At 46.2% G+C, this 25,988-nt stretch overlaps 1 protein-coding gene and 1 pseudogene across 2 annotated transcripts in view; one reads left to right on the top strand and one right to left on the bottom strand.

The window, feature by feature from the left end:
• The window catches only part of LOC110318002, an 8,029-nt pseudogene extending 7,371 nt beyond the window's left edge, over positions 1 to 658 (top strand).
• A 13,958-nt stretch (positions 659 to 14,616) lies between these two features.
• Mall (mal, T cell differentiation protein like) overlaps positions 14,617 to 25,988 on the bottom strand; it is a 28,451-nt gene continuing 17,079 nt past the window's right edge. Inside the window, exons 2-4 of one of the 2 annotated variants that reach the window (XM_029536769.1) lie at positions 22,572 to 22,739; positions 18,819 to 18,941; positions 14,617 to 16,084 (exon numbers count right to left, since the gene is read on the bottom strand). In XM_029536769.1, the coding sequence (XP_029392629.1) occupies positions 16,022 to 16,084; positions 18,819 to 18,941; positions 22,572 to 22,739 (354 nt within the window). In that variant the 3' untranslated portion in view covers positions 14,617 to 16,021. The remainder of the gene's footprint in view (positions 16,085 to 18,818; positions 18,942 to 22,571; positions 22,740 to 25,988) is intronic. The other variant, XM_021195128.1, reaches the window with a different exon arrangement.

Below are 25,988 nucleotides of genomic sequence, written 5' to 3' on the forward strand. Positions count from 1 at the left end.
TACATATGAAGGAATACATATGAAGGAATACATATGAAGGAATACATATGAAGGAATACATATGAAGGAATACATATGAAGGAATACATATGAAGAGTGCTGATATTGATGGGTTGTACGTTTGCATCAAGACAAGTTGGTCGAAGTGACTTTTTCACCTCCTTCTATGATAAATTGAAATTACAAGAAGTGAAAGATTTAAGAACTGTTGAAGAGGCATTTGTACCAGTTATAAAACTCTGTTTTGATGGAATAGGATTGGTATTTTGTCTGCAAGATTAGCACTGCGGACTACTTCAGAAGGTTTGGGCCTATGAGATGACAGTCTGCTTAAAAACCTAGATGTAAGAGGCATGAGAGGCCTTAATGGTTGCAGGGTAACCGATGAGGCTTTACATCTAGTACCAAACACTAACAACTTCAGGGTAACTCTGAAAGCCATCAAACTGTGGGCCAAATGGCACAACATCTATTCTAATATATTAGGTTTCCTCAGTGGTGTTTCCTGGGCTATGCTAGTAGCAAAAACTCGCCAGCTTTATTCAAATGCAATAGCATCAACTCTTGTACATACATTTTTCTTGGTATTTTCTAAATGGGAATGGCCAAATCCAGTGCTATTGAATCCAGTCTGAAGAATGCAATCTTAATTTGCCTGTGTGGGACCCAAGGGTAACCCCAGTGATAGGTACCATCATATGCCTATATTACACCAGCACACACACAGCAGAACTCCACATACAATGTATCTGTTTCAACACGGATGGTCATGGAGAAGTTTAAACAAGGTCTGGCTATCACAGATGAAATTTTGCTGAGTAAGGCAGAATGGTCCAAACTTTTTGAAGATCCCAACTTCTTTCAAAAGTACAAGCATTATACTGTACTTCTAGCAAGTGTACCCACGGAAAAGCAGCGTCTGGAATGGGTGGGCTTGGTGGAACCAAAACTCCAGGACCTGGTTGCAAGCTTGGGAGAAGAAGGAGTTTATTACACTGGCTCATGTGACTCCCTAGTCATTTCCAGCCCCCAAAGAAAGTCCTGACAGGGGAGAATTTCGCACAATGTGGGTGATTGGGTTAGTGTTTTAAAAAACCTGAAAACTCTGAAGATCTCAGTGTCCACCTCACCTATAATATCCAGTCTTTCACAGTTTATAGGCAAGCAATAAACAACAAGATGTTTGAGTTGGATATGAAGATTGCAGCAACGCATGTGAAGAGAGAAAGCAACTCCGTCAGCTGCTGCCTAGTCACGTGCTTCGGAAGAGACAGACACATTCAACAGAAGGAGTCGCGTTAGAAAGAAAGAAAGAAAGAAAGAAAGAAAGAAAGAAAGAAAGAAAGAAAGAAAGAAAGAAAGAAAGAAAGAGAAAGGAGAGAGAGAAAGAAGGGAGGAAGGAAGGAAGGAAGGAAGGAAGGAAGGAAGGAAGGAAGGAAGGAAGAAAGGAAGAAAGAAAGAAAGAAAGAAAGAAAGAAAGGAAGAAAGAAAGAAAGAAAGAAAGAAAGAAAGAAAAATTCAATTAGCAGTTGCTAGTTAGAGATGATGACTTAGCCTGACATGGTACTGTTTTGTCAAAGTTGGCTATGTTTGAACTTGGTTTTTTTGTTGTTGTTTTTTTGTTTTTTTTTAAAATCTTAATTAAGGAAGCATAAAATTGTTTTAAATGTTTTTAAAAGAGAAAACTAAACATTATTATCTTTATTATTGCTTTGGTAGGCTACTAACAAATATGAAATGTATACTAATGTCTATAGGATCCATTGAAGGTACCTGCGGTGTGCAGACATGACTGATGTAAGAGATGAAACACGAAACAAAATAAGGAAACATATTTAAGATTTTCCCTTCAGTGTGCAGAATTCGTAGCAGTTTCTGGATGTGCTACAGAAAACACTGGACTATCGTTTTGAAAATACAAAAACTCTTGCCTGATGACTACAAAACCCAGGGTCCACTTTGCAGCGCCTCAGAACTGTTGATACACTTCTCACAGAAAAAAACAAAGCTAAAAATAGCTAAGACCTTCGGGAACCTCTTTTCCCAAAAGCTATATACCCCTGTGCTCCCCTAATGTCTTCTTTAACTATCTCTCCCTCCATTTTGCTACCCTTGAACCCTGAGCAGAGCAGAGAATGTTCGAGGCCCAAGATTCTATACTGGCTGTTTGCTGGGGCGGCTAAACTGCCCTAACTGTCACACCGGCTTCACATGCATAAGAAGAAAGAGCCAAGCAAGCGGCTCACACATCCGATTCTAGCATAGCACTTAAGAAGCGTGGACAGGAGGGCTGCTTGAGTTTAATAAATAAAATGAGTTCTAGATCAGGCTGAGTTACAGAATACGGCCCTGTCTCAAAAAAGAAGACAGAGAGAGAGAGGAGAGGAGGAGAGAGCACCTTAGTGTTTTTCTTGTATAGAAAAATCGAAGTAGAGGGGTGTCTGTGCAGCTCGGGGAAGCAAAATATGGTCAGAAGAATTGCCACAAAATCTGGGAGAGGAAAACCACACAAAGACAAGTGTGAGCAGAAGAAAGATACACGAATCTTCAGACCTGACTCAACCCATCCCAAGGAAGGCAGGGAACCGAGAGACAGAAAAGAGTTGACTTGGAGCACATAAGGTGCAGTCAGTGAGTCACAGAGAGCTCTTCCATCTCTTCCTTCCATCCTTTAAAGCCTTTGGAAGCTGCTGTGAGTTCTCCAGTCAGATTAACTGAAATGCTTTTATGTGAACTTGAGTTGTTCTCTGAGGCCTCTCCTTCAGGTCTCTCCAAGGACATTGTCTATTTAATACTGATGCTACTCTACTAAAGAGGCTAAATAATTGTATTCATGAACACTTCTAAGAGACACTGAGATGATCTCCTTAAGATAAGAGCCCAAAGAAAGTGTGTGTGTGTGTGGGGGGGGCTGTCAGCTCCCAGTCACGCAGGGCTGTGGCAGCTCTCATAGTGCCCACCCAACCCTGTCTTTGGAAGGCACCTAACCTTTCTTTTGCAGTTGTCACTATCCAGGAAGGTTGTGCAATTATTTGAGCTTGGAATCCAATGAGTGTACCCTAAAGATCTCCTACCCCATCTGAGGTAACTGCCATTTATTTACTCCTGCTTGGCTAGTGAAGCAATGATGCTCTTGAGCTATGAGACCTTGGTCCTGATGTTGACTGTTATGGACTGAAAAACAGGGTTTCAGGGGCTGGAGAGATGGCTCAGGGGTTAAGAGCACTGACTGCTCTTCCAGAAGTCCTGAGTTCAATTCCCAGCAACTGCATGGTGGCCCACAGCCATCTGTAATGAGGTCCAATGCCCCCTTCTGGTGTGTCTGAAGACGACAGTGTACTCACATACGTAAAAAAAAAAAATAATCTTTAAAAAAAAAAAAGTGTTTTGAGTGAGCAGAGTTATGGGTTTTATCCAGAATGATTCCTTTAACTAGGTTTTGCTCAAGTATGAAAAATTTTTTCACAGAAACTATTAAAGAAATCAAATATAAAGCAGTATAGCAATCTTTATGAAGGTCCAATGGATACAGGCATATGGGTATGTTGAAATAGGTGCTCAGAAGTAATTCAGAAGTAATGGAATATAAGTTGTTTCCTAATCTCATAGTACTCTAGGCAGGCTCCCTAATAACAGAGCAGAGTAACTGACTTGAATGGTAACTATAGTTATGTTGTGTGTAACATTGAACTGCCAGACAAGGGTTGATTTTTTTGAGCATGCTAGTCCTAGCATCGTGCTTTGGGTTTTCTTGTTAGTAGATGAGAGAATGCATTTGATCTAACCCAAAACATATGCTATTTTCTCTAATTTCCTCATAAGGTAGCGGGGAGATGACAGGATCCTGGTTTTGATGTAATCTGTTCTCTGTGACAGAAGGAGCTGGTCCATATACCTGATCATCAAGACGTCAATCTCCCACCACAAGAGTGGTGCTGGCTCCAAGCCTACTTGGGAAGGCAGCCCAATTCAAACCTTACATCTTGTTGCTACTGGGAAATGATATCATCCCCGAGGTGTCGAGCCACCCCAAAGATGACAATGAACCAGAAGATGGCTGGCTGCTCCTTGTGTAACAAATACCTCATGGGAGATGCCTGCGGCTTCTGTTTCCTGTGACTGACACCCCATTTGTCCTTGCCTGCTTTTGCATCTATCTCATCATTGTTAGAAGTAGGGAACTTTACAGTGTCATAGAGGCTAATCACATTTCCTGTCAGCTCTTATGCATGGGTCGTCCTTGCCACTCCAAGTCAGGGAGAACGGGAGGTGGTGAGGCCATTGCCTGTGCCCACATAGCCCAGATCGTAGAAGGGTTAGTAGCTAAACAGGGCATGTAAGGTGCTGATGAGTATTTTTTATTATTTCTCTACTAAAGTGGTTGACCGCACAGTAACTGCGAGTATCTAGCAGAGCCCACCTCTTCTCATTCCAAAGCACATTGAATGAGGCAGGAGAGAAGTTGCCTTTTTCCTCTGGTTATAATTACGCAAACCACCTGACACACGGGTGGACCACTGAGCTCTGTGTGGCTTGTAACTTTGCCCGAGCCCTTCATGTTTTGGGTTAGGCAGCAGGGACTGTCACCAGGGAACAGCACAGAAGCCCCAGAACAATGCAACGAGGAAGGAAATGACAACACAGGTCCTGTCACGTCTAGACTGGTCTTTAGGATACCAGCCCCTGAAGAGTTGCATGTGACTGTAAGGATCTCGAGGGCTTAGGAGGTGTTCCCTGGGTGTGACTCCAGTGATTTTGCGGAGCTATGTAGGCCCCCTCACCTTCCTGTTCTGCAGAGCAAGGGGCAAGCCCAGGGCCTAGTGACCAGCTGTGTGTTCTGAAGTTTGCAGGGATGCACCCCAGGTTTTGCGAGTGCTACTTTGGTGCTCCTTTTCCAACACAGGCTCTTTTCATGTCTCCATTTAGTGGTGGTCTGCACTTTCCAGACAGTCTTTCAAGATCATGGTCATGAGCCATCCCATCCTTTGGTGATTTGTATCATTGTATTTTTTTTTTTAAGATTTATTATTATGCATCATAGGTATACTGTAACTGACTTCAGACACACCAGAAAAGGGCATCGGATCTCATTACGGGTGGTTGTGAGCCACCATATGGTTGCTGGGATTTGAACTCAGGACCTTTGGAAGAGCAGTCAGTGCTCTTGCCCACTGAGCCATCTCCCCAGCCCGTATCACTGTATTTTTGAAGAGATAATTTACACATTTGATAGAGTTAAGAAGATAAAGGAGAGTGTTTGGCTAAAACTGTGGCACAAATTTATCTGCCCATACCCCAAGAGATATACAATTTATCAGATCTTAGTGGGTTCCACCACAGACGGATATATGCATGTCATGGTATATCACATTAAGTTTTTGATCATACACTCCTTTCCTGTGTTTGTCTATCCTAGTGAATAATACTTGTTTCAAGGACCTGGCTGAGTCTTGTAGGACAGCAGAATCCCTGGTGTCTACCTACAAGGTGACAGTTCCGCTCTTCCTCTTGCTCTGACAGCCATCAGTGTCTCCAGAGACTACCTACAGTTCTCTGGGGTACAGTATTTCTTATACTAGAGAAAAGTAAAAAACAAAACAAAACAAAACTCTATATTGTGATCTGAGAGTGCAGAAAACAGACTGAGGCCCCTGGTTTCTTTTGTTGAAGTTTGGGAGCACAGCTCGTTTCCTTGAGGTTCTAGTAATGCATGCCTGCCGTCTTTGGCCTCCTGAGCACTGAGAGGACAGATCCACGACACAGGGTCTACTTGGCTGTCCTGTTGGATATGGCGTTTGTTGCCATGTGCTTGGTTCAGGCACCTCTAGCCTCCTTCAGGGGCCACATCGCCTCGGCATCCCAGGGAAGTGCGGATGCTCTCTGTACACTGTCTCTTTCCTCTGTCTCTTCCCTGAGAACTTGTCCAAGGGCCATGACTATAAGCCCCCTTATCATCCCTAGGGTCGGGGGCGGAGGGTGCCCTGAAGGCAGGTCTTCAGTTTCACTGTGGCCCACATAAAAGTTTCAGAGTAGCACAGAGTGACTGAGATGTTCAGGCCTTGGAGATCCAGCATTAAGAATCAGATGGAAGAGCCAAGGCTGCCTCTCCAGGACGATACAGAGTGGGGTGCGAGGGCCAGGTTAAAACCACGTGTGCAAGATGCAACTGCTGCCCCTGGCTCAATTCTTCCTTAAGTAATGTCAGAACCTTCCTAACTCAGTTCCTGTCTTTTTCTGGCAGCGTTTAGAGAACACAGCCCATTCCTAGAGCTGAGTTCTTCATTCTGGACTCTTGGGGAAAAAAAAATACACCAGAGGTACGGGTCACGTTGAGTCATTGACAACAGCACAGAAGCACGGGGAAGGGATAGGGGCAGGGGCAGGGGCAGGGGCAGGGGAAGGGAGGGGAAGGTGCCTTTATTTCTCAGGCTGTGCCCTGGGACAGTAGTGTGACTCTGTGCTTTTAATGTGCTAGTTTATGGGAGGGGCAGAGGTCAGTAACAAGAAAGGAAGAAAGAAAGAAAAAGAGAAAAAGAAAGAAAAAGGAAGGAAGGGAGGGAGGGAGGGAGGGAGGGAGGGAGGGAGGAAGTCTGTTTTCTGCTGTAATCGGAGCAAGATTCTGACTGCCGTGAAAATTCTCACCAGAACGTACAATTCTTGAGCTCACAGGATTCATAAGTTTGGCTGGCATGTGGTTATAGGTAAAGCTGTTTGATTGTCGTATTTGATTTTTCTAGATGTATATTCACTGAGTCATATCTGGAAGAGTAAGTTCAAGCTTGCAGAGAACATCCAGGACCCTACTTTGATCCCACGCTGGCAGGGGTACACTCAATAGGCACTAACACACTATCCTACAATTGTCTTCTGGGCTGGTCTACATGCCCATGGTGGCCGTTTGAGGGCTAAGCAGCTCTGAACTGTCCATTTCTGAGACACCTAGCGAGGGAAGGAAGTTTATAACTTGATTTGTATTGTTTTAAATGTCATTGTGTTGACACAATCATCAGGAACATTTTGGAGGCTCTGACAGCAGGTGTAACTCTGGACTTGGACTTACCATTTAACCTGTTTAGGACACAGACTATGCATGTAGGCATAGACTCTGCACGGAACTATGAATGACAAGTCATGGGGAGAGTGGGGCAGACATGGTGTACTGAGATTTCAGTAAAGAATAAAGTACAGGGCTGGAGAGGTAACTCCGCCTGAAAACAGATTGTGGAGCAAACAAGAGGTCTTGAGTTCCAGCCTCAAAACCCATATAAAAATAGCAATGACAAAAGCCAGGAGGGTGGACCCTGCTTGTAATCTCAGCACTGAGGTTAAAGAGTCAGGCTGATTCTAGGGGTTTTCAGGTTAGCCAGACCAAATGTGTGAATTTCAGACCAGTGAGAAACCTTGTTTCTCCCTGAAAATATAAGATAAAATGGACCACATCTAAACATTGATCCCAGAAGTTGACTAAGTTCCACACACATGTATACACATATTACACACACACACACACACACACACACACACACACACACACACAGTATTCATATATACATACACAAATAAACACACATACAGACGTGTACAAATTCACACAAAAATATTTTTAAAAAGTACAGTAGAGCACCAAGAAGGTTGGGACTTGAACTGTCTCTGAGTCAGACAGCTCAGTAGAGGGTGGATAAGGCTGTTCACCATGGCTCTAGGAGTATTCGGGAAAGCAAGACTTCTGGGTTGGGAAATAATACCCAAATAGACTACCTTTCAGACACCTCCAAACTGAGAAGGGCTTTTCTTCTGAGACATGAAGTGTTAGCCCAAATCTTTTTCTCTTTGTAGGAAAAAAGAGGAAGAATTCGCCTGAGAGGGTTATCCTCCCAGAAAAGCTGGAAAAACTGACAGAAACTTTCCAGAGAGCCTGGGATTGTAGAACCTCACTTACCTGGGCTACTGGCCCCTGATAAAGTCCTCATGACCATGTCCTCACAGCATTGAGATAAGCCATACAGGATGAAACCTGTCACACAGACATCACCATATCAAGTCACAGATGGTTTGTACTGAGATGATGTGCTCACCACGTTAGTGTTACGCACACAAGATGAAACCTGCTACACAGACACCGGCCAAGCTACCACTGGTTGGTGATGTAGAAAATCTCTGTGAAGATGTGGTTCCTTTGACATCTGGCTCAGACACCCAAGCTGAAGAGAATGTCATGCAAATTAGGCCAGGTAAGTCACCTCTGCCTCCACACTTGGAAAAGCTGTGCGGAAAAAGTCCCCATATAATTTGTGCCAACCAGACAGTCTTCAGCCTGCCACAGTGACGCTACCAACTAAGTCAACATTGCTTTATGTTTTGGGAAAGCCTTGTGTAGCTGTGGTTCCCCCACCACGTCTGGGTCAGCCTCACAGGCTTCACAGACTGGAATACAATAACGAAGTAAGTTAGCACTGGGGGGAGGTTCCTGCAACTCGGAGCACTGAGCAAAGTACACATAGAAAGCACAGATCTGCTTGGCGATGGCTTCCTTGATTTCTTTTGCTTCCAGGTACTTGGCTCGGTGCTACAGAATCTCTGGCGATGCTGCCGTGCGCATGCTGCTCATGTTAAGCCAAGTCACTTTCCAGACCCCTAATATTTAAAGGTTCTATGGAGATTTGAAACACTGGGTGAACTAGAGATTGTAGGTGGTTTTTTTTGAAAGAAGCAACTTTGAAATGTCTAATAGTGCTGTGCTAACCAGATTGAAGGAAAGAAAGAAAAGGCAAGCTGCTGACCTGGGCCAGCCCTGGAAGCATGCTTTGTTGAGGTTTGGCCTGTTGCTAGGTATTGCAGTGATAATACTGACCCCCAAGATCTGCCTCAGGGACAAGGGACTCCTCACTTACACCATGTGGGGCTACGTAACCTTGCTCCCTAATTTAAAATTATAACTGGTTGAATAAAGATGCCTGTTGCTGGGCAGAAGAGAGGCGGGTGAGGTTTGGGTTCCTGAACGTGAGGTCTGAGGAGGACCAAGAAGGAGAAGAGAGAAGGTGGAGAGAGGAGAAGATGCCATCAGGTATATGATTGTGAGAATTGGCCATGAGGTCTGGCCAGAGTAAGAGGCCCAGACGGAACCTGGCAAGTCATACGTTGAGGTTATTGATACTAATAGCTTAGAGAGTAGATATCTGCCTAAAGGCTTATTATAAATAGATTATGTGTATTTTTTTATCTGGGAATTGAATAATCAAAGGTGGGTTAGAAACCCCCAACTGAGATTAAATATTTAGAACAACAATTCCTGATCTTGAAGGAGATTGGTTAGTTAGGCACTGTGTATGGCAGGTAAGAATTCAGCTTAGGCATAAAACTTGTTGATCTTCTTAACAATTGGGGATCAAGAAAATAGAGGGTTCAAATAGTGAGGAGATCTTGTTAGATTCAATTTGTAAAAGTGGGAACTGACTTCCTAAGGCTGTGTAGTTGTCCCAGCTTGCGCAAAGAGGGAGTTCTGGGGTGCTTCTGTGAACAGCTTAAAACAACGCACATGAGCAGCCAAGGCTGTGAACCACCAATGGGAGGGAATTCTGGGAACACAAAAGACCCAGGGACTGCAGATTTGGGGAAGGGCCATCACCTGGGTAGATTTTTTTAAATTGCCACTTCAGAGTACACCAGGGAATTGTGGTCACAATTGTCATTTTTGCCCTTGCAGGTGAGAACCCCAGGCCTGTTAACAAGTGTGCTGATCCCTGTCCAGGAGTCGGGTCCCAACTCAATGAAGAAATCCTTGTGCGCTGGGTTTCTGACCTCAGGCTGGATCCATGTATGCAAATGTGACTCTCTGAGGGTTTGTCCCTCCTTCTCGTCACTTAAGAAAACCATAAGTCTTGTGTCTCTGGACAGAGTAGGTCTAATCCAGATTCCCCTGTTCCTCTTGCTTGTGGTTCTCAGCACACCTGATGGCTAGTGTTCCACTCCTGGGTCATGAACATTGCCCAGGGCTTTTACATTTTTCCTCAATGTTATCATTGGCTGGTCAACCAATCTCTGAAAGACGATAGGTACATAGATAGATAAACCTGTGTCAGCAACTTTCAAGTATACAATTCAGAGTTCTGCTCTTCAAGCTCACCATTTTACATTAAAGTCCTCTTGAACTTACAAAGAACTTGGCAGTCTCCTCACACACTGGAGTTAAACTTCATGTCTTCACAGTGCTGGCAAGGAACTTACTGCGAAGTGTAATTCTTTACAATTACAAGTGTATTCTTTGTGGTTGCACTGAAATGGGAGTCAGGGACAGTTGTTGAGAGCTGGCTTCCTTGGCAGACAACGCATGATTGGCTGGACTCACTGAGAATTCTCTGACTTATTCCCCTCTCTGACCCATCCAACCCAGACAGCCTTTGTCTAGCCTAGGTCTACATACATGTACACATGTACTGCACACACTAACGAATGCTTCCAGAGTTCATAAAGGGCGTGTGCTCCGCTAAACACAGTGTTACAGGGAAGAAAGGGTCTCTATTGAGACCTTAAAAAAATAAACAAACCCCATAAAATATAGCATTATCTGGCTGCCCTAAAGGGCCCCCTTTAAGCTCTATGTTCTGATGACCCAATTTACCCTTTAAAAAGATAAATTTGTGGCAACTGTTGCTTTTCTTTTCTTTTTTTCAATTTTTTTATTAGATATTTTCTTCATTTACAATTCAAATGCTATCCCAAAAGTCCCCTATACTCTCCCCCCACCCTGCTCTCTAACCTACCCAATCCTGCTTCCTGGCCCTGGTATTCCCCTGTATTGGGGCATATAATCTTTGCAAGACCAAGGGCCTCTCCTCCCAATGATGGCCGATTAGGCCATCCTCTGCTACATATGCAGCTAGAGACACTAGCTCTGTGGGTACTGGTTAGTTCATATTGTTGTTCCTCCTACAGGGTTACAGACCCCTTCAGCTCCTTGGGTACTTTCTCTAGCTCCTCCATTGGGGACCATGTGTTCCATCCAATAGATGACTGTGAGCATCCACTTCTGTATTTGCCAGGCACTGGCATAGCCTCACAAGAGTCAGCTATATCAGGGTCCTGTTGGCAAAATCTTGCTGGCATATGCAATAGTGTCTGCGTTTGGTGGTTGATTATGGTATGGATTCCCATAGGGGCAATCTCTGCATTGTCGTTCCTTCTCTCTCATCTCCAAACTTTGTCTCTGTAACTCTTTACATGGGTATTTTGTTCCCCATTCTAAGGAGGGACGAAGTATCCACACTTTGGTATTCCTTCTTGAGTTTCATGTGTTTTGTAAATTGCATCTTGGGTATTCTAAGTTTCTGGGCTAATATCCTCTTAACAGTGAGTGAATATCATGTGAGTTCTTTGGTGATTGGGCTACCTCACTCAGGATGATACCCTCCAGAGCCATCCATTTGCCTAAGAATTTCATAAATTCATTGTTTTTAATAGCTGAGTAGTACTCCATTGTGTAAATGTAGCACATTTTCTGTATCCATTCCAATGTTGAGGGACATCTGGGTACTTTCCAGCTTCTTCTGAACTATTATGGAGTGATGGGAACCCCAAGAGCCTAAAGTGAAGACTTCTCTGCACCAAACACCTTCTCAGGAAGGGACTTCTCTTTCCTTCCTGAATCTGTTCTAAATTCACTCAAGCCTGTGAGGCAGCTGGACCTCTGCTTGGATCAGCAGGTACTGTTATCACACAAGCCTTTGTGGACCCCATTTGCAACATTTTTTTTTTCTTCCCTGCCTTTTAAGGATGTTCTCACTGGATGTAACTATTGCTTTGGTTATTTTCTTTCTTTCTAGCCTTCTATTCATTTCTGTTGAGTTACTCTAGGGATTTTTTTTCATTTTGGTTAAAACTTTCAGCTCAAGAATCCCTGTTTCATTCCTATTAATAGTTGCTACATAAACCACCCTTTATCTATGATCCACTCACCAGAAAACTATAAGCCAGTATCCTGGTGTGTGTCGGGGGAGGGGATGAAGGGGGAGAAGGAGAGGTGGGGGAGAGGGGAAGAGAGAAAAGCAGGCACCAGAAGGAGGGGAGATAAAAGGAGGGTTTCTTTGCTCAACTGTAAACAGAAGTAAAGAAATGGGATGATGAAAAATCAAAATATTTGGGGACAACAGCAAATGAAGAAAGCAGTTCAGATGGAGGAGGGGATTATTTTTAGGCTGCATCAGCATTGCGTAGCTACTGCAACCAAATACCACAAACCCAGTAGGGAATCATTCCTTTGTAACTCTGCTGTCAGGATCATTTCTCCTGCCAGCCCTGCCAGAGAATGCGTACCTTGCCATCTCCAACCTCTGACATGCTCAGGTTATTTCCGGAGCTGCGGTAGCAGAACTCCATGCAGCCCGGCCTCCTGCTCCACACAGCTTCTCTGTGTCTCATCTTTGTTTCTTAAGAGGACGGTTGCCTTGGCCTGGGGCTTTCCTATCTACCTGCCTCTTGAAGTTGATGGTTCTTAAGAGTCATCATGGCCTGAGGTTCTCAACCTTTCTAATGCTGTGAACTTTGAATACAGTTCCTCATAGTGTGGTTACACACACACCAACCATAAGATGACTTCATTGCTAGCTACTCCATAACTAATCTTGCTGCTATAATGAATCATAATGTAAATATCAGATATGCAGGATATCTGATATGTTACTTCCCCCCCAAGGGGTCTTGAAAACCATATTTTGAGTAGTTTCCCTAAATGGGCTCACACGGAGCTACCCATCATGCAGTGATTTTGTGGTAGCCAGTCCTACTATGTGATGTGACTACCCAACATGCAGTGGGTTTGTGGTAGCCAGCACTACTATGTGATGTGACTACCCATCATGCAGTGGGTTTGTGGTAGCCAGCCCTACTATGTGATGTGACTACTGATCATGCAGTGCGTTTGTAGTTGCCAGCCCAACTATGTAAATGTGGCTAGAACGGATCTAGGCTGGGTGGTGGGGAGGTCCAGCTTCCTCAGCAGACCTGCTTTCCTTACAGACAGCTCTCCAGAGCCAGGCCAGATGCTGGGAGTATCTGGGGATATACATAGTGCAGGAAGCTTCTCCGTGGAGCTTCAGGGTACAACTAACTGGACACCAGGCTTCGAGATAAGATGGGAAAGAAATACTCAGCCAGGTTTCCGAGTGCTCAGCTGTGTGTCCTAGCATGTAAACTGTTCCAAATGGCTCAGGATTCAGTCCTCTTTTCCAAAGTGCATCCTTCCCCTCTATGAACTACTTGGAAGTGGTGGGTAGAGCATGGGAGACAGCAGAGAGGTACCTGAGGAGGCAAGGGCCTGGGCAGGCTTCGATGGGGCGCCAGAGAAGACTCGTTTTTGTTTTTGTTTTGTTTTTGAGACAGGGTTTCTCTATGTTGCCCTGGCTGTCCTGGAACTCACTCTGTAGACCAGGCTGGCCTCGAACTCACAGATCTTCCTGCCTCTGCCTCCTGAGTACTGGGATCAAAGACATGCACCATCACCATCCAGCTCTAAGTCAGACTCTTAACACACACTGTGGTGGTTTGAATGTGCTTGGCCCATGAGAAGTGACACTTTTAGGAGATGTGGCCTTATTTAAGGAAGTGTATCACTGTGGGAGTGGACTTTGAGGTCTCCTCTCATGCATAGGCTCTACTCAGTGTAGAAGAGTGCCTCCTCCTGGCTGCCTTTGAATCAAAATGTAAAACTCTTGGCTCCTCCAGCCCCATGTCTGCCTGCATGCTGCCATGTTTCCTGACATGATAATGGTGCGAACCTCTGAACCTGTAAGCCAACCCCGATGAAATGTTTGTCTTTATAAGCGTTGCCTTGGTCATGGTGTCTCTTCACAGCAATAAACCCTAAGACACACATCTTGCGTTCTGAGCTGTGCATTTTGGGGAGAAATTGGTGATAGTCACAGTGTATCCCATTGAACAAGAGCCTGCACGTGGCCCTCCATGTGTGCAGGGCCAAGTTTGTCCTGAGACGTTTCACCTTAGATTCCCAACGGGATAGCCAGTAGACTTGGGGGCTGAGGAAGAGTTTAGAGTCCTTCTCGTCCTACCGCCGGCCCCAAAGGTTAGACTGTTGCCTCTTAGATTCTAACATTGTGTTTCCTCCTCCCTGGCTGTCCCAGACAAAGCTTGCTCAGTACATGGTACGTGGGTATGACCTGTGTCCCAAGTGCTCAGGAAACACATTAGATTCCCTAGGCACAGTGTTAGGGAGTGAGTCTACATTACTTCCAAAGCCAACTGTGAGACGAGACCTGAGTGTGGGACCCTGGGAAGCCAAGTGGGAAAGGTGTGTGGCCTTGTTGGAGGAAGTGTACCACTTGGGGTGGCCTTTAGGTTTCAAAAGTCCATGCCAGGCCCAGTCCCTCTCTCCCTCCCTTCCCTCCCTCCCTCCTTCCATTGCCTTGGTCATGGCATCTCTTCACAGCAATAGAATACTATGACTTGGACTTAGCTATCAAGGCTTAAAACCATCCCAGGAGTAGTTTTGACAACATTTCATGATAGAGTCAACAAAAAGATGGCCAGATACATGGGCCAACAATATCAAAGCGATAGACTCCACACTTCCCACTGTCCAACAATCTTTATTTGCTCAAGGTCATTCAGAAAATACTCAATGGTGAAGATCACAGACAATTCCCAGGCTACAAAAAAAAAAAAGTGGTGGCTTTTCAAGACATTGGCACAATTAGTAACTGGTAAACAGTGGTGAAGCTAAGCCTGCACACACACACACACACACACACACACACACACACACACACACCCATGTCCCAGCGCCCCCCAACACGCCTCAGGCCCCACCACCACCACACACAAATGGAGGAAAGTTAGATTTGGTAATTATTTAGATGGTTGGACTGTCGGGTGAGGACCCTTGGTGTGCAGGGGCTCTTGTCAAGGGGCTGAGACATGCCCAGATGGTGACGGAGAGCCCAGCTAACTCCAGAGAATGTTCACTAGACTTCCTGTTTTTCTTTTCACAAGGCCTGTCCTTGGAAAAAGCCCAAAGGCCCCCAAATGCAAACACCCATCCATGATGTGTCCTGCAGGCTGGCCCTGCCCAGAGGGTCCCCAGGAAGAGTTGAGAGCACACAGAAGTGAGTGTAGACCTCCATCCGGGTCCTTTCCCGGCCCCTACAACCACAGGCTTTCTGGGAGGAGCCTGAAAGTAAACCTACGGTTTTGATGTTCCAATCTCCTTTGCTGAAGTCTTTTCTAAAGGCCAAGGATGCCTCTGGTCCTTAGGAGGTTGGTCTTTGAAGTTCCACACAGGCACGCCGAGCCCTGCCCTGTAGTTTCTGAAGGCTCCGGTGTATGCATTTTTCCCATTCTGACTCCCCAAACCCAGCAGCCGATATCATCCACAAATTTACCCTCAAAGTTGGTTTTATGTACATTTTCCTTGAGCCCTGACCTCAATACCTGGGAAGTAGGGGTGTGGTGGGTTGGAGAGGGGAGTGGTGGGGAAGGCAGGTCTAGACAACTGCTCCAGGGCCATAGCACGAGCTACAAGCAAGGTGTGTGCAAGGCCAGTAGGCCATCAAGCCTTTGTGGAGCCTTGCCTGTTTGAGAAAAGATTGACTACGTCCTAAACCTATCAGACAGAGCACCATTAACAAAGAGATCCTGGACGGGGGCAATAGCAGGGGTGGCTGAATGGAGCCTGGGAGGTTCCAGGTTAGTTTTCTAGAAAAGCCGAGCTCAGCTGAGTTCACGGTTGGGAAACTCCAAAAGGCAGGCAGTCATCTTCAGGGCAGCCAGGGTAGGAGGGATCTTCAGGGGAGGAAGAGGGGCAATCATATTTGGTGGAGGGGGTAGTTTTCTCATAGTCACCAGAAAGAATATAAAGGTCCAAAATGAGTCTCCTCATCGTTCCAGAAAGATGGTCTATTGGCCCGGCGGGTGGCTTGGTGGGTTTATCACCCGGTTGGCAAATGACAAGACCTGCTTTGAGGGATAATCAGGCAGCCTCTGGGGTCTCGCCGGGTTTGGTTCTCCCTGCACTTCAGTGGTAATAGATGCTGAAGGCGTGCAGGATATAGAGCAGCGTAGTGAGGAAGGAGAAGAACTGGAAGGAAACAGAGTGTCAGGGTCAGTGCGGTGCAAGCTCTGGCAGCTACTCCATCCTCTCTAGATGCTTTCTCCTTGGGCATTGCTAGGGCTCATTTTCCAGTTGTCCAGCTCCTGGACTTCCTCCAACTGCAGCCTGGGCCTCCCCTGGCTTCACAGCTACTCTCTTCCCTCTGTGAGCTGGGACTTAGGTCTTGCTGAGCTGTCTCCCTGGGCCCGTTTTGATGTATGTGTCTGTGCTCTGGCCACTCCTACAGCTATGCTCACTGACCCAGAACTCTGCTTGGAGAACCTTGTCTGTGAATGTCTCAGGTTCTTCTCAAGCTCTTAACAGCCCAAGCTGATCTCCTAAAGCCTCTAAGCTCAGTGAGTCCTGGATTTACATCCCCTCTAGCTTCCAATGGCAGAAACCTGAGGTCTTTTTCTCTCTTTCCATCTAACTGTCAAAGCCGAAGCCAGCCGCAAAGTCTGCTATCCTGGCAGCTCTTGGTACACCCATCTCCTCTGTCTTGGATGCTTTCATCCAGCTCTAGGACTTCTCAGGGCCTCAGTTCATCTCCTGCCTACTCTGTCTCTTCTATTCTGTTTCCAACAGGAAAACGACCACAGTTAAAATAGAGCTTAAAATGGTACAATGGCTCTCCTTAGGATGAAAGCCTCTCCAGCATCGCTGTCCTCCTGCCCACTCACCCTCTGATCCATCCACTCACCCACCCATTCACCCATCATCCGTCAATCTGTCACCCACCCACCTACTCATCCACCCACCCACTTATCTATACATCATCAACCCACGTACCCTCCCATCCATCATCCACCCATCCATCATCTATCCATCCATCTATTCATCCATTCATCCACCCACCCATACATTATCCACCCATCCATCCACCCATCCATCCATCTATCCATCCATCCTCCCACACACCCATCATCCGGCCATCTATTCATCCACCCACCTCATCTGTCCACTCATTCATCTATCCATCCAATAGCTTTGAAGCACCTGTTGTACTTCAAGAATAGCTATTTCTACAACAGTGATCAAGACGTTAAAAAGTTCTTACACATAAGCCACGAGTGGTGACACATGCCTTTAAAGCCAGCACCCTGACAACTGAGTCAGGAGAATGACAAGTTTGAGGCCAGCCTGGTGACCTAGGTGAGACCCTGTCACAAATATGAGAATAAGTAAATAAATAACACCTGCTGCAGATATGTTGCATTTTCCAGCAAGAAACTGAGCCAGCAGGTCCTATACAAATAGTCCAGATGGGGATACGTCCAGGAGAGCATAAAGCAGAGAAGGCAAAATCCTGGTGAGGGTTGTTGAAGAGAGGCTGGGGGGTTGGGAAAAGGAGAAACCTTGCTGATGTGAGATGTAGACAGCCATGCCCAGGTCCTGAGTGAGAAAGTCTGTGTGTCTGAGGGACTGTGATAAGGCCTGTGTAGCTGAGGGTTGATTGGGAGCCAACAGTGGTGGAGAGGCCACCAAAAGCCATCTCTGGGACTATGAGGTTAAGGAAGTCCAGGAACTGTGGCAAAGAGGAAAGGGAAGGGGAAGGCTAAAAGACTGCCGGGAAGTGCTGTGGCCTTTCCAGAGGTCCACAGTATTTGTCTGGTACCCTGTTCCTATTCTGGGGAAGTGCCCTTTAACACAGCCTTGCCATGGTGTGACAGCCTTTGGATGTCATTTACAAGGGTCACACTCAAGGTGCGGTCGGCCACCAAGCTATGGCCGGCGAGCTTACTGCGACAAAAGGGTACCATTTCACATAGCCTTGCCTTCCATTACCTAGTAATGCTATCTCCTCCGACTTCTGTCATTGAAACAAAAGGACTCAGAACAGCTGCTTGTGCCCAGCAACTCAGGCTCCATCACAAGGCAGCGGGAGCTCTTAGCAGATGTAAGAAAAAAGAAATATGGTTTTGTTTATTTGGAGAGAGAACAAAATTCCGAAGACCATGGTGTTGGGATGTCCTACAAATACTGTATTTTCTGGCTATGAAAAAGAAGTTTTTTGTGTTTTCCGTAATCGTTTGGAGCTGGCAGCTCAAGGTTAGAAGGATTGGTAAATGTCACTTCTGCACCTACCTTTAAAAGTCAGACAAGCTGCCTTGGGGAAGATGAGCCTTCCAAGCCTACTAGTTGAGTAAAGCATGTGGCTTTGTGTATTATAAAGAGCTGGGGCAAGAAGAGCTGGGAGCTGTAGAGGTAGAGGGAAATGCTGAGGGAGGGAGAGAGGTGCAGAAGGAGGCAGAAGGGAGTGGGATGGATAGAAGCAGGCAGCAAGAACCACATGGAGAGATGGACTTTGGGGGTAGGGACTCAGAAAGGGATGGTGGGGTGGCACAAAAATCAGGATAATTAGCTACTAGTTATTGGCCCCAGCAAAAGGCCAACAGCTTTCAACTATACAGATGCTTCCATGTCTTAATAAACCTCAAGGGGGATCTGAGAAAGCCCCCTCAAGACTGTGGAGAGCAAGGGTGGGTGGGACAAACACCAAACAAGAGGTGGCCCTTGAAGTTTGGACACACACCCGTGCTTACACACACTCACACTTGTGCACACACAGGCACGCACAAGCATACACATTGTCCCCTCCTCCAGTCTCTTGGGCCTTGACACAGTTGTCCAAAACACCCAAGACAGCACTGAGCTGCAAGTCATCAATGCCCTCCATGTGTGCTCATCTGTGTCACTGCCCAGTAGCCGTGCAGTCACTCACCGAGGCTGCAACATTGATGTAGTAGTGGCCCAGGTTGTGGCCCTCAGAAATGATGGTGGCATATGCTTGCAGGACAGAGGCACTCATGTACAGAATGCCTGTGGTGCCGTGGTACAGGCTATCCTGGAAATGCAGAGCAGAGGCAGGGGTCAATGGAACTCAAGTGAGCAACTCTCTATGTACACAGGGGGAAGGGGGGAAGAGGGGAAGAGGCAGGCCCACTCCCCACTGTTCCCCAGTTCACATATTTTCTCTCTCTCTCTCTCTCTCTCTCTCTCTCTCTCTCTCTCTCTCTCTCTCTCCCTCCCTCTCTCTCTCTCTGTGTGTGTGTTATGTACATATGCATGCATGTGTATCTCCTACTGCTCTTTCATTACAGTGTTCCTGTGTTTCATTACAGTGTTCTGTATGTGTGTGTGTGTGTGTGTGTGTGTGTGTGTGTGTACACATGTGTAGTTGAGAGGTCAGCTTCAGAAGTCTTCTATGGCTTTCTCTTTTTCTCTATATAAGCTTTTTCTTTTCTTTTTGCTTTCTTTTTCCTTTTCTTCTTCTTCTCTTCTTCTTCTTCTTCTTCTTCTTCTTCTTCTTCTTCTTCTTCTTCTTCTTCTTCTTCTTCTTCTTCCTTCTTCTTCTTCTTCCTTCTTCTTCTTCTTCTTCTTCTTCTTCTTCTTCTTCTTCTTCTTCTTCTTCTTCTTCTTCTTCTTCGTTCTTCTTCTTCTTCTTCGTTCTTCTTCTTCTTCTTCGTTCTTCTTCTTCTTCTTCTTCTTCTTCTTCTTCTTCTTCTTCTTCTTCTTCTTCTTCTTCTTCTTCTTCTTCGTTCTTCTTCTTAGTTCTTCTTCTTCTTCTTCTTCTTCTTCTTCTTCTTCTTCTTCTTCTTCTTCTTCTTCTTCTTCTTCTTCTTCGTTCTTCTTCTTTTAAGTTCTCACTATAGAGACAAGGTCTCACAGGATCAGCTATCCTGGAACTGGCTATGTAGACCATACTGGCCTCAGATTCACAGAGATTTTTGCCTGCCTCCTGAATGCTGGGGTTAAAGGTTTTAAAATTTTTTGTTTTGTTTTGTTTTGTTTTGTTTTCTGAGACAGGGTTTCTCTGTATAGCCCAGGCTGTCCTGGAACTCACTTTGTAGACCAGACTGGCCTCAAACTCAGAAATCCGACTTCCTGTGCCTCCCAAGTGCTGGGATTAAAGGCATGCACCACCATCACCCAGCTTTAAAATTAATTTTTATTTATGTGTCTGCTTATCTATATGTATATCATTACAGTGTTTGTGGAAGTCAGAAAAGGGCATTGGATCCTCTATAGACTCTGGAGCTGGAATTAGAGGCAGTTGTGAGCCGTCTGATGCAGGTGCTAGGAACTGAACCCAGATTCTCTGCAAGAACAACAAAAGCCCTTGATCACTGGGCCACCTCCCCAGCCAGCCCCTTAACATCTTATTTTCTGAGACACATCTAGGTAGACCAGTTGGCAGCAAATCCAAGGCTCCTCTTGTCTCTTCCCTTCCACCCTTCACCTCCATCTTGTGCTGGAGTCTTGGATGTGTGGACCATGCTCGGCTTTTTCTGTGGGTGCTGGGGGTGTAAGCTCAGGTCCCCATGCCCATACAGCAAGCACTTTACTAGCCAGGCCATTTCCCCAGCCTTTCTTTGCAGTGTTTTTATTGGAATATACAGCATACATGAATGGATAAATGAAAAGTTGTATTATATATAAGTGTAAAAATACCAAAACCAGCTAAAATGTACTGAGTTCTTATTCCATGCCCATCTCTGTACTAAGAATTTTACCATTTGACTTTGTCCACTATGAGGCAGGTCTCATCTTAAGGAAAAGGAGCCTCAAGATTCAGATGAATACCAAATGGGTAAGCCAAGATTTGAACCCATGCCTCATGAATTTCAAGTCATTGTTCTTGGAATTGACTGTGAACAGCATCCTGAGACAGATAGCTATGCTGAGCTATACCAACCTCAGAACAAGGCTGTTTTGATTCAGGTAGGGTTAGGCTTGTTGCATGCAAATAGGACTGTTTTCTCCTCGTGAAGAGTTAACCATAACAAGCCATGGCTGCAATTGTTCCAGGGCAGGGTGGCAATAAGAGACCATCTGGGTAGATCTGCCTTCCAGAGCACCCCAGATGCCCCTGGGGTGACTCTCTGCTCTATCCCACTGTATAGCTAAGGAATTGTTTACTTCTGCATTTTCCTGTTTCGGTGAATTCTTTTACCACCCTTACACAGCTAAATGGCTTCCACATTATGTTTCAGCCTGATGAAGACCCACTGTGGGCTTGCCACTGCCTAGACAATACACTTTATCTTCTGTGATGTTCACAGTTGGCTTCCCAATTCATAGAGAAGGAAATTTAGACTCAGCTAATGTTGGGGTCAGGAGAACCTGACTTCTGACTTCAGTTATCTTAAAAAATATATTTTATATATACGTATGCATATGTGTTGGGGCAGGGCACAGCACATGTATGGAAGTTAGAAGATAAGTTGCAGGAGTTGGTGCTCTCCTTTCACCATGTGGAATTGAACCCAGATTGCAGGGCTTGGCAGCAAGCCCTTTCAGTTGATGAGCCATCTAACTAGCCCCTGATTTTAGTTTTGATTGTGTGTGTGTGTATGTGTGTGTGTGTGTGTGTGTGTGTGTGACACTGTCAACTCGACAGGAATGTCCTGCAGCCACTAAAATGCTCATTAGCTCTTGAGAGAAGGCAATGATTGGCCAATCTGCACCATCTAGGGAAGAGTAGCTCACACATGCCAGGATGTGCCTTTGGAAACCAGATGTTCTCCTGTGCCCACTGCCCATCTCACTAGGGCAACAGTGGTGTTCCAGATGTGTGGCCTACTGCACGAGGCTCGATGTGGGTTGTGGGATTCAAGTCCTGCTCCTCAGCACGTTACTTCCAAAGCCATCTCTCCAGCCCAGAGTTATTTATTTCTAAGAAGACAGGCTTTTCTATGTTGCCCAGACTGGCCTTCAGCACCTAAGTTCAATACATCCTCCCGTCTAAGGCTTCTGAGTTACTGGGAGGTTATAGGTACATACCTTCATGCCTAGCCTTACAATATATATATATATATATATATATATATATATATATATATATATACATGTGTGCATTAATTGATTGATTGATTGATGTGCACTACATGCATGCAGTATCTATGGAGGCCCCAAAAGGGTTACAGATCTCTTTAGACCTGGAGTTATAGATACTTGTAAGCCTCCATGTGGGTGCTAGGAACTAACCCTGGGTCCTTTGCAAGAGCAGTTGAGTGCCCTTTACAGCTGAGCTATCTCCCCAGATAATATTCCTAACTTCGGGAAGGTGTGTACAGTCCTAACAAGGAAGGCAGTAGAGGGAAATACAAGGAAAGATTTACAAACATGTTTTCACTTTGTCTTAGTACTCAACACTGAAATAAGAATCCTCAGCTTCGCCGGGCAGTGGTGGCACACACCTTTGATCCCAGCACTTGGGAAGCAGAGGCAGGCAGATTGAGTTCAAGGCCAACCTGGTCTACAGAGTGAGTTCCAGGACAGTCAGGGATACACAGAGAAACCCTGTCTTGAAAAAACCATTTAAAAAAAAAAAAAAGAATCCTCAGCTTCATGGGGATCTCTTCCTACTGGCATCTCTAGTCCAAGGCTTTCATTCTCCCTCCCCACCTAGAAAAGCTGGCCATCCTTACACACCCAGGGCACCAGTCCAGGGGGTGCCACCCCCAGCTCTTACCAGGACTCTCCAGGACTCAAATCGTTTGTAAAACCCAAACAAGTAAGACATCAGGAACATCAGGGAGATGAGAAAGGAGGTGAGTGAGACATACAGCACCCATCCCTGCAGCAGGGGGTATGCGACGTGTGTAGCAGCCACCAGAGTCCACACCCAGAACCCGAACACCTGGAAGAGAGAAGCACAGAAGGACTTGGCTTGCTGTGTGTCGCTGGGGTGGGGGTGGGGGTCCCCTTGCAGAGCATCCTGGGCCAAAAGCTCAGCTGAGGGTCAAAGTGGGCAGCGGAGCTTGCCGTCAACTCTGATAACCAGAGTTTGATCTCTGGAACCCACAGAGAGATCCCACTCTCTCAAGCTGTTCCCTGATCTACACACGTGCACCATAACATGTGTACACGTGTATGTGTGCACACAGAGGAAGGCTGACCTCTCTGAATCATGGCCAAGTCTGTGGGTCCTCTGGAGCTGCTGTCAGCTGCCATTGTGGGTGCTAACAACCAAACCCAGGTTCTCCTGAAGAAACCCCGAGCCATCTCTCCTGCCTTAAACAACGCTTTTAAGGACAACACTGACTTGTGATATCAAGAACTTGTCTCTGACCCCTTTCCTCCGTGACCTTCAACCCCACACATACACCTGCCCACTGGATATCTGTAGAGACTGGACTCACATCTGTCTAGTGAGCAGAAAAGTACCCTGCCTTCAAGCTCCACCTGCCCCAGCACCCCCCTGTTCCCCCTTTCAGGAACCAGCTCAGCCTATAATTAACCAGCATACAGAAACAGGTACCAGTCTCTCCATCTATCCCTTGTAAGACTTCCCTCACTGTTGCCTTAAAGAAATGTTCTTTTGCCTTTCTGGAGAACCCTGGGCTTTTAAGGAGAAGATGGGAAGAGGGGGTAAGAAGCTACCCAGCTAACCATAGGCCAGGAGTGAAAGCCCGGCTCTCACGGGTGGACCAAGTTCTAGCATCCTGGCCCTCTCCTAAAACGCAAGTCCTTTGTTAGGATGCCAAGAACAAGGGACTGTGGTGCTCAGCCCTAAATGAGACGTGTATACCACCTGCTCCAAGACCTACAGAATGAGGAAGATGAGGAGTGCAGGAAAAGATGTAGGAGTGGGAGAGAGGAGAGGAAGGCTGTGCTCTTCCAGACGCTGCACGGCCATTACACTCGTGAACTCATAGCGAGCAGCTATGACTGCACAAGACATACAGATGCTTGGGCCCATCAGCGCTCTGTCCTGGATGTAGAAGGGCCTCATGACACCCTTCTCTTCCCTGTGGAGCCTGTGGTACTGGGGCATGGGGTGGTATTTTTGTCAGGGCTGTGGCCCACGTAAATAATCCCTACATGCTTCAGCAAGCAACCTTAATTAAACTCAATTAGTGACCCAAAAATAAGGAAATAAATAAAATGTTGAAGGGGGTCCTGGTTGCAAAGATGACCAGTGGGAAGGGAGGGGGACAAGACAGAGGGCAGTGAGGGTGGATGTGGTTACAAGACAGTGCATATGTGTATGAAAGTTTTCTACATTTTCGATTTTAATTTAAAAGGCCTACTAGGTCTACTGTAAACAATCACTTTAAACAATCAATTTCCAAGAAAGGTTTTGGAAGTTCTAGGCTCAATCTGGAAATGTCTGACTTGTTGTAGGGAAAGGTTGTCTGGGGTGGGAGGCCTGTCCTGTGCCCACCCCCACCCCCACCCCCACCCCACCCCCGCCCCCACCCTCCATTGATATCACAGGGAGAAGGTAGCACTCTGAAGCACTTGCTAAGTGTCTTTCCTGACAGGCTGTGGGAAGTGCACGCAGGCACCAGCCCAGGGCGATCCCAGGCAGTGCTAGCTGTCAATGGGAATGCCAGCTGGGGCTTGTAAAACTGGCTTACACCAGGACACACACTAGACCTCAGAGGGCACAGAGTAGCCTGTGTTATTGACTATAAGCCCAGAAAAGGGCCTGGAGCAAAGCAGACATTCGGGTGAGGAGTGCTGGGGTACACTGTTAGAAAAAAAAAAAATCTATAAGAAAATCTTCTCGGGCCAGGCGTGGTGGCACACGCCTTTAATCCCAGCACTCGGGAGGCAGAGGCAGGCAAATTTCTGAGTTCGAGGCCAGCCTGGTCTACAAAGTGAGTTCCAGGACAGCCAGGGCTATACAGAGAAACCCTGTCTCGAAAAACCAAAAAAAAAAAAAAAAAAAAAGAAAAAGAAAAGAAAAAAGAAAATCTTCTTCACACTCACCGGGAACTTCCGGTTTCTAAAAGATCTAAGCCACTCAAACTGCTTCATGTAACCCGCTGTGTGACTCCAGTTTGCTCAGAGACCAGAGAACCATCAGTTCTTTCTCTTGCTGCGTTCAGCCCACCTGTGTCAGGCTTGGCCTCCAGCCAAGCACTTCTGTGCCTCTGTTCCTGTCAGAGCTGTAAAGGAGCCCTCCCCACTGCCCCCTCTTTCCCACCATCAGAAGCTGCACTGACTGTTACTGTGGTGTGTACATTGTTCCTCTTTGTGAATTTAGACACCGCCAGCATCCTTGGCAGGCGCTGGGACCTGAGGCTGCACAGGCAGTGTGGAATGGGGCCTGAACACAGGGCTGGATATTCAAATGGCTGCCCTCCAAAGCCGATTTCGTGCTGAGGACAGGGGAGCTAGCTAGATAGTCCTAGAAAGTGCCAGCAGCCAAAGTCCTGGGGACAGTTAAAGACCTCAGCAGAACTCTCAAGCCCCCAGTACCAGATAGCCCATTTGGGTTTTCGTCCTCCGTCCTCCGTTTTCCAGCTGAGGGTTCAGAATAGCCATTCCCACTATTTATTCAAAGACCTCTGAGCATGGAGAATCTACTCAAATTACATGGAATGTGTTTAATAGTCCTGCTGAGTAACTGTTATACAGGCCGATGTTGTTTGTGTCTCACACCTCTACCTCACTGGGCTGGGAACCTGATTTTCAACTTCTTCTTAAAAGCTCATGTTTAACTTTACAGATTCTCCCAGCTGCCTACTCTGTTCCCCCATTTCGGCCCTGATCTGACACTCCCGAGGAGCAGGGGCATATTTTTAGGCGGCATCCACTGCAGTTAGACATTTAGAGTAAGTGTGCATCATATACAACTTTTAGCAGGGTCTTTTTCTTTGAAGAAAAGCACATTGCTCATGGATATACTTCCCAAGGACTAAACTCAAAACACCTTTTAAGGTAGAATGGAGGGCCTAGCAGGGCAGCTCAAGCCAGTGCTCAGGAGGTAGACCCCAGTGACCTCTTTGAACTTGAATACCACTTTGAGACCAGGTCTAAATAGTAAGTTTCAGGAGGGCAGTAAAAAGAGAGGGGAGGGGGAGGAGAAAGAAAGAAAAGAGAAGGGGAGAGAAGGAAAGGGAAAGGAAATGAAAGGAAAGGGAAAGGAAAGGAAAGG

Source organism: Mus pahari, chromosome 3 (genome assembly GCF_900095145.1).
Source record: "Mus pahari chromosome 3, PAHARI_EIJ_v1.1, whole genome shotgun sequence".
Classification (NCBI taxonomy): domain Eukaryota; kingdom Metazoa; phylum Chordata; class Mammalia; order Rodentia; family Muridae; genus Mus; species Mus pahari.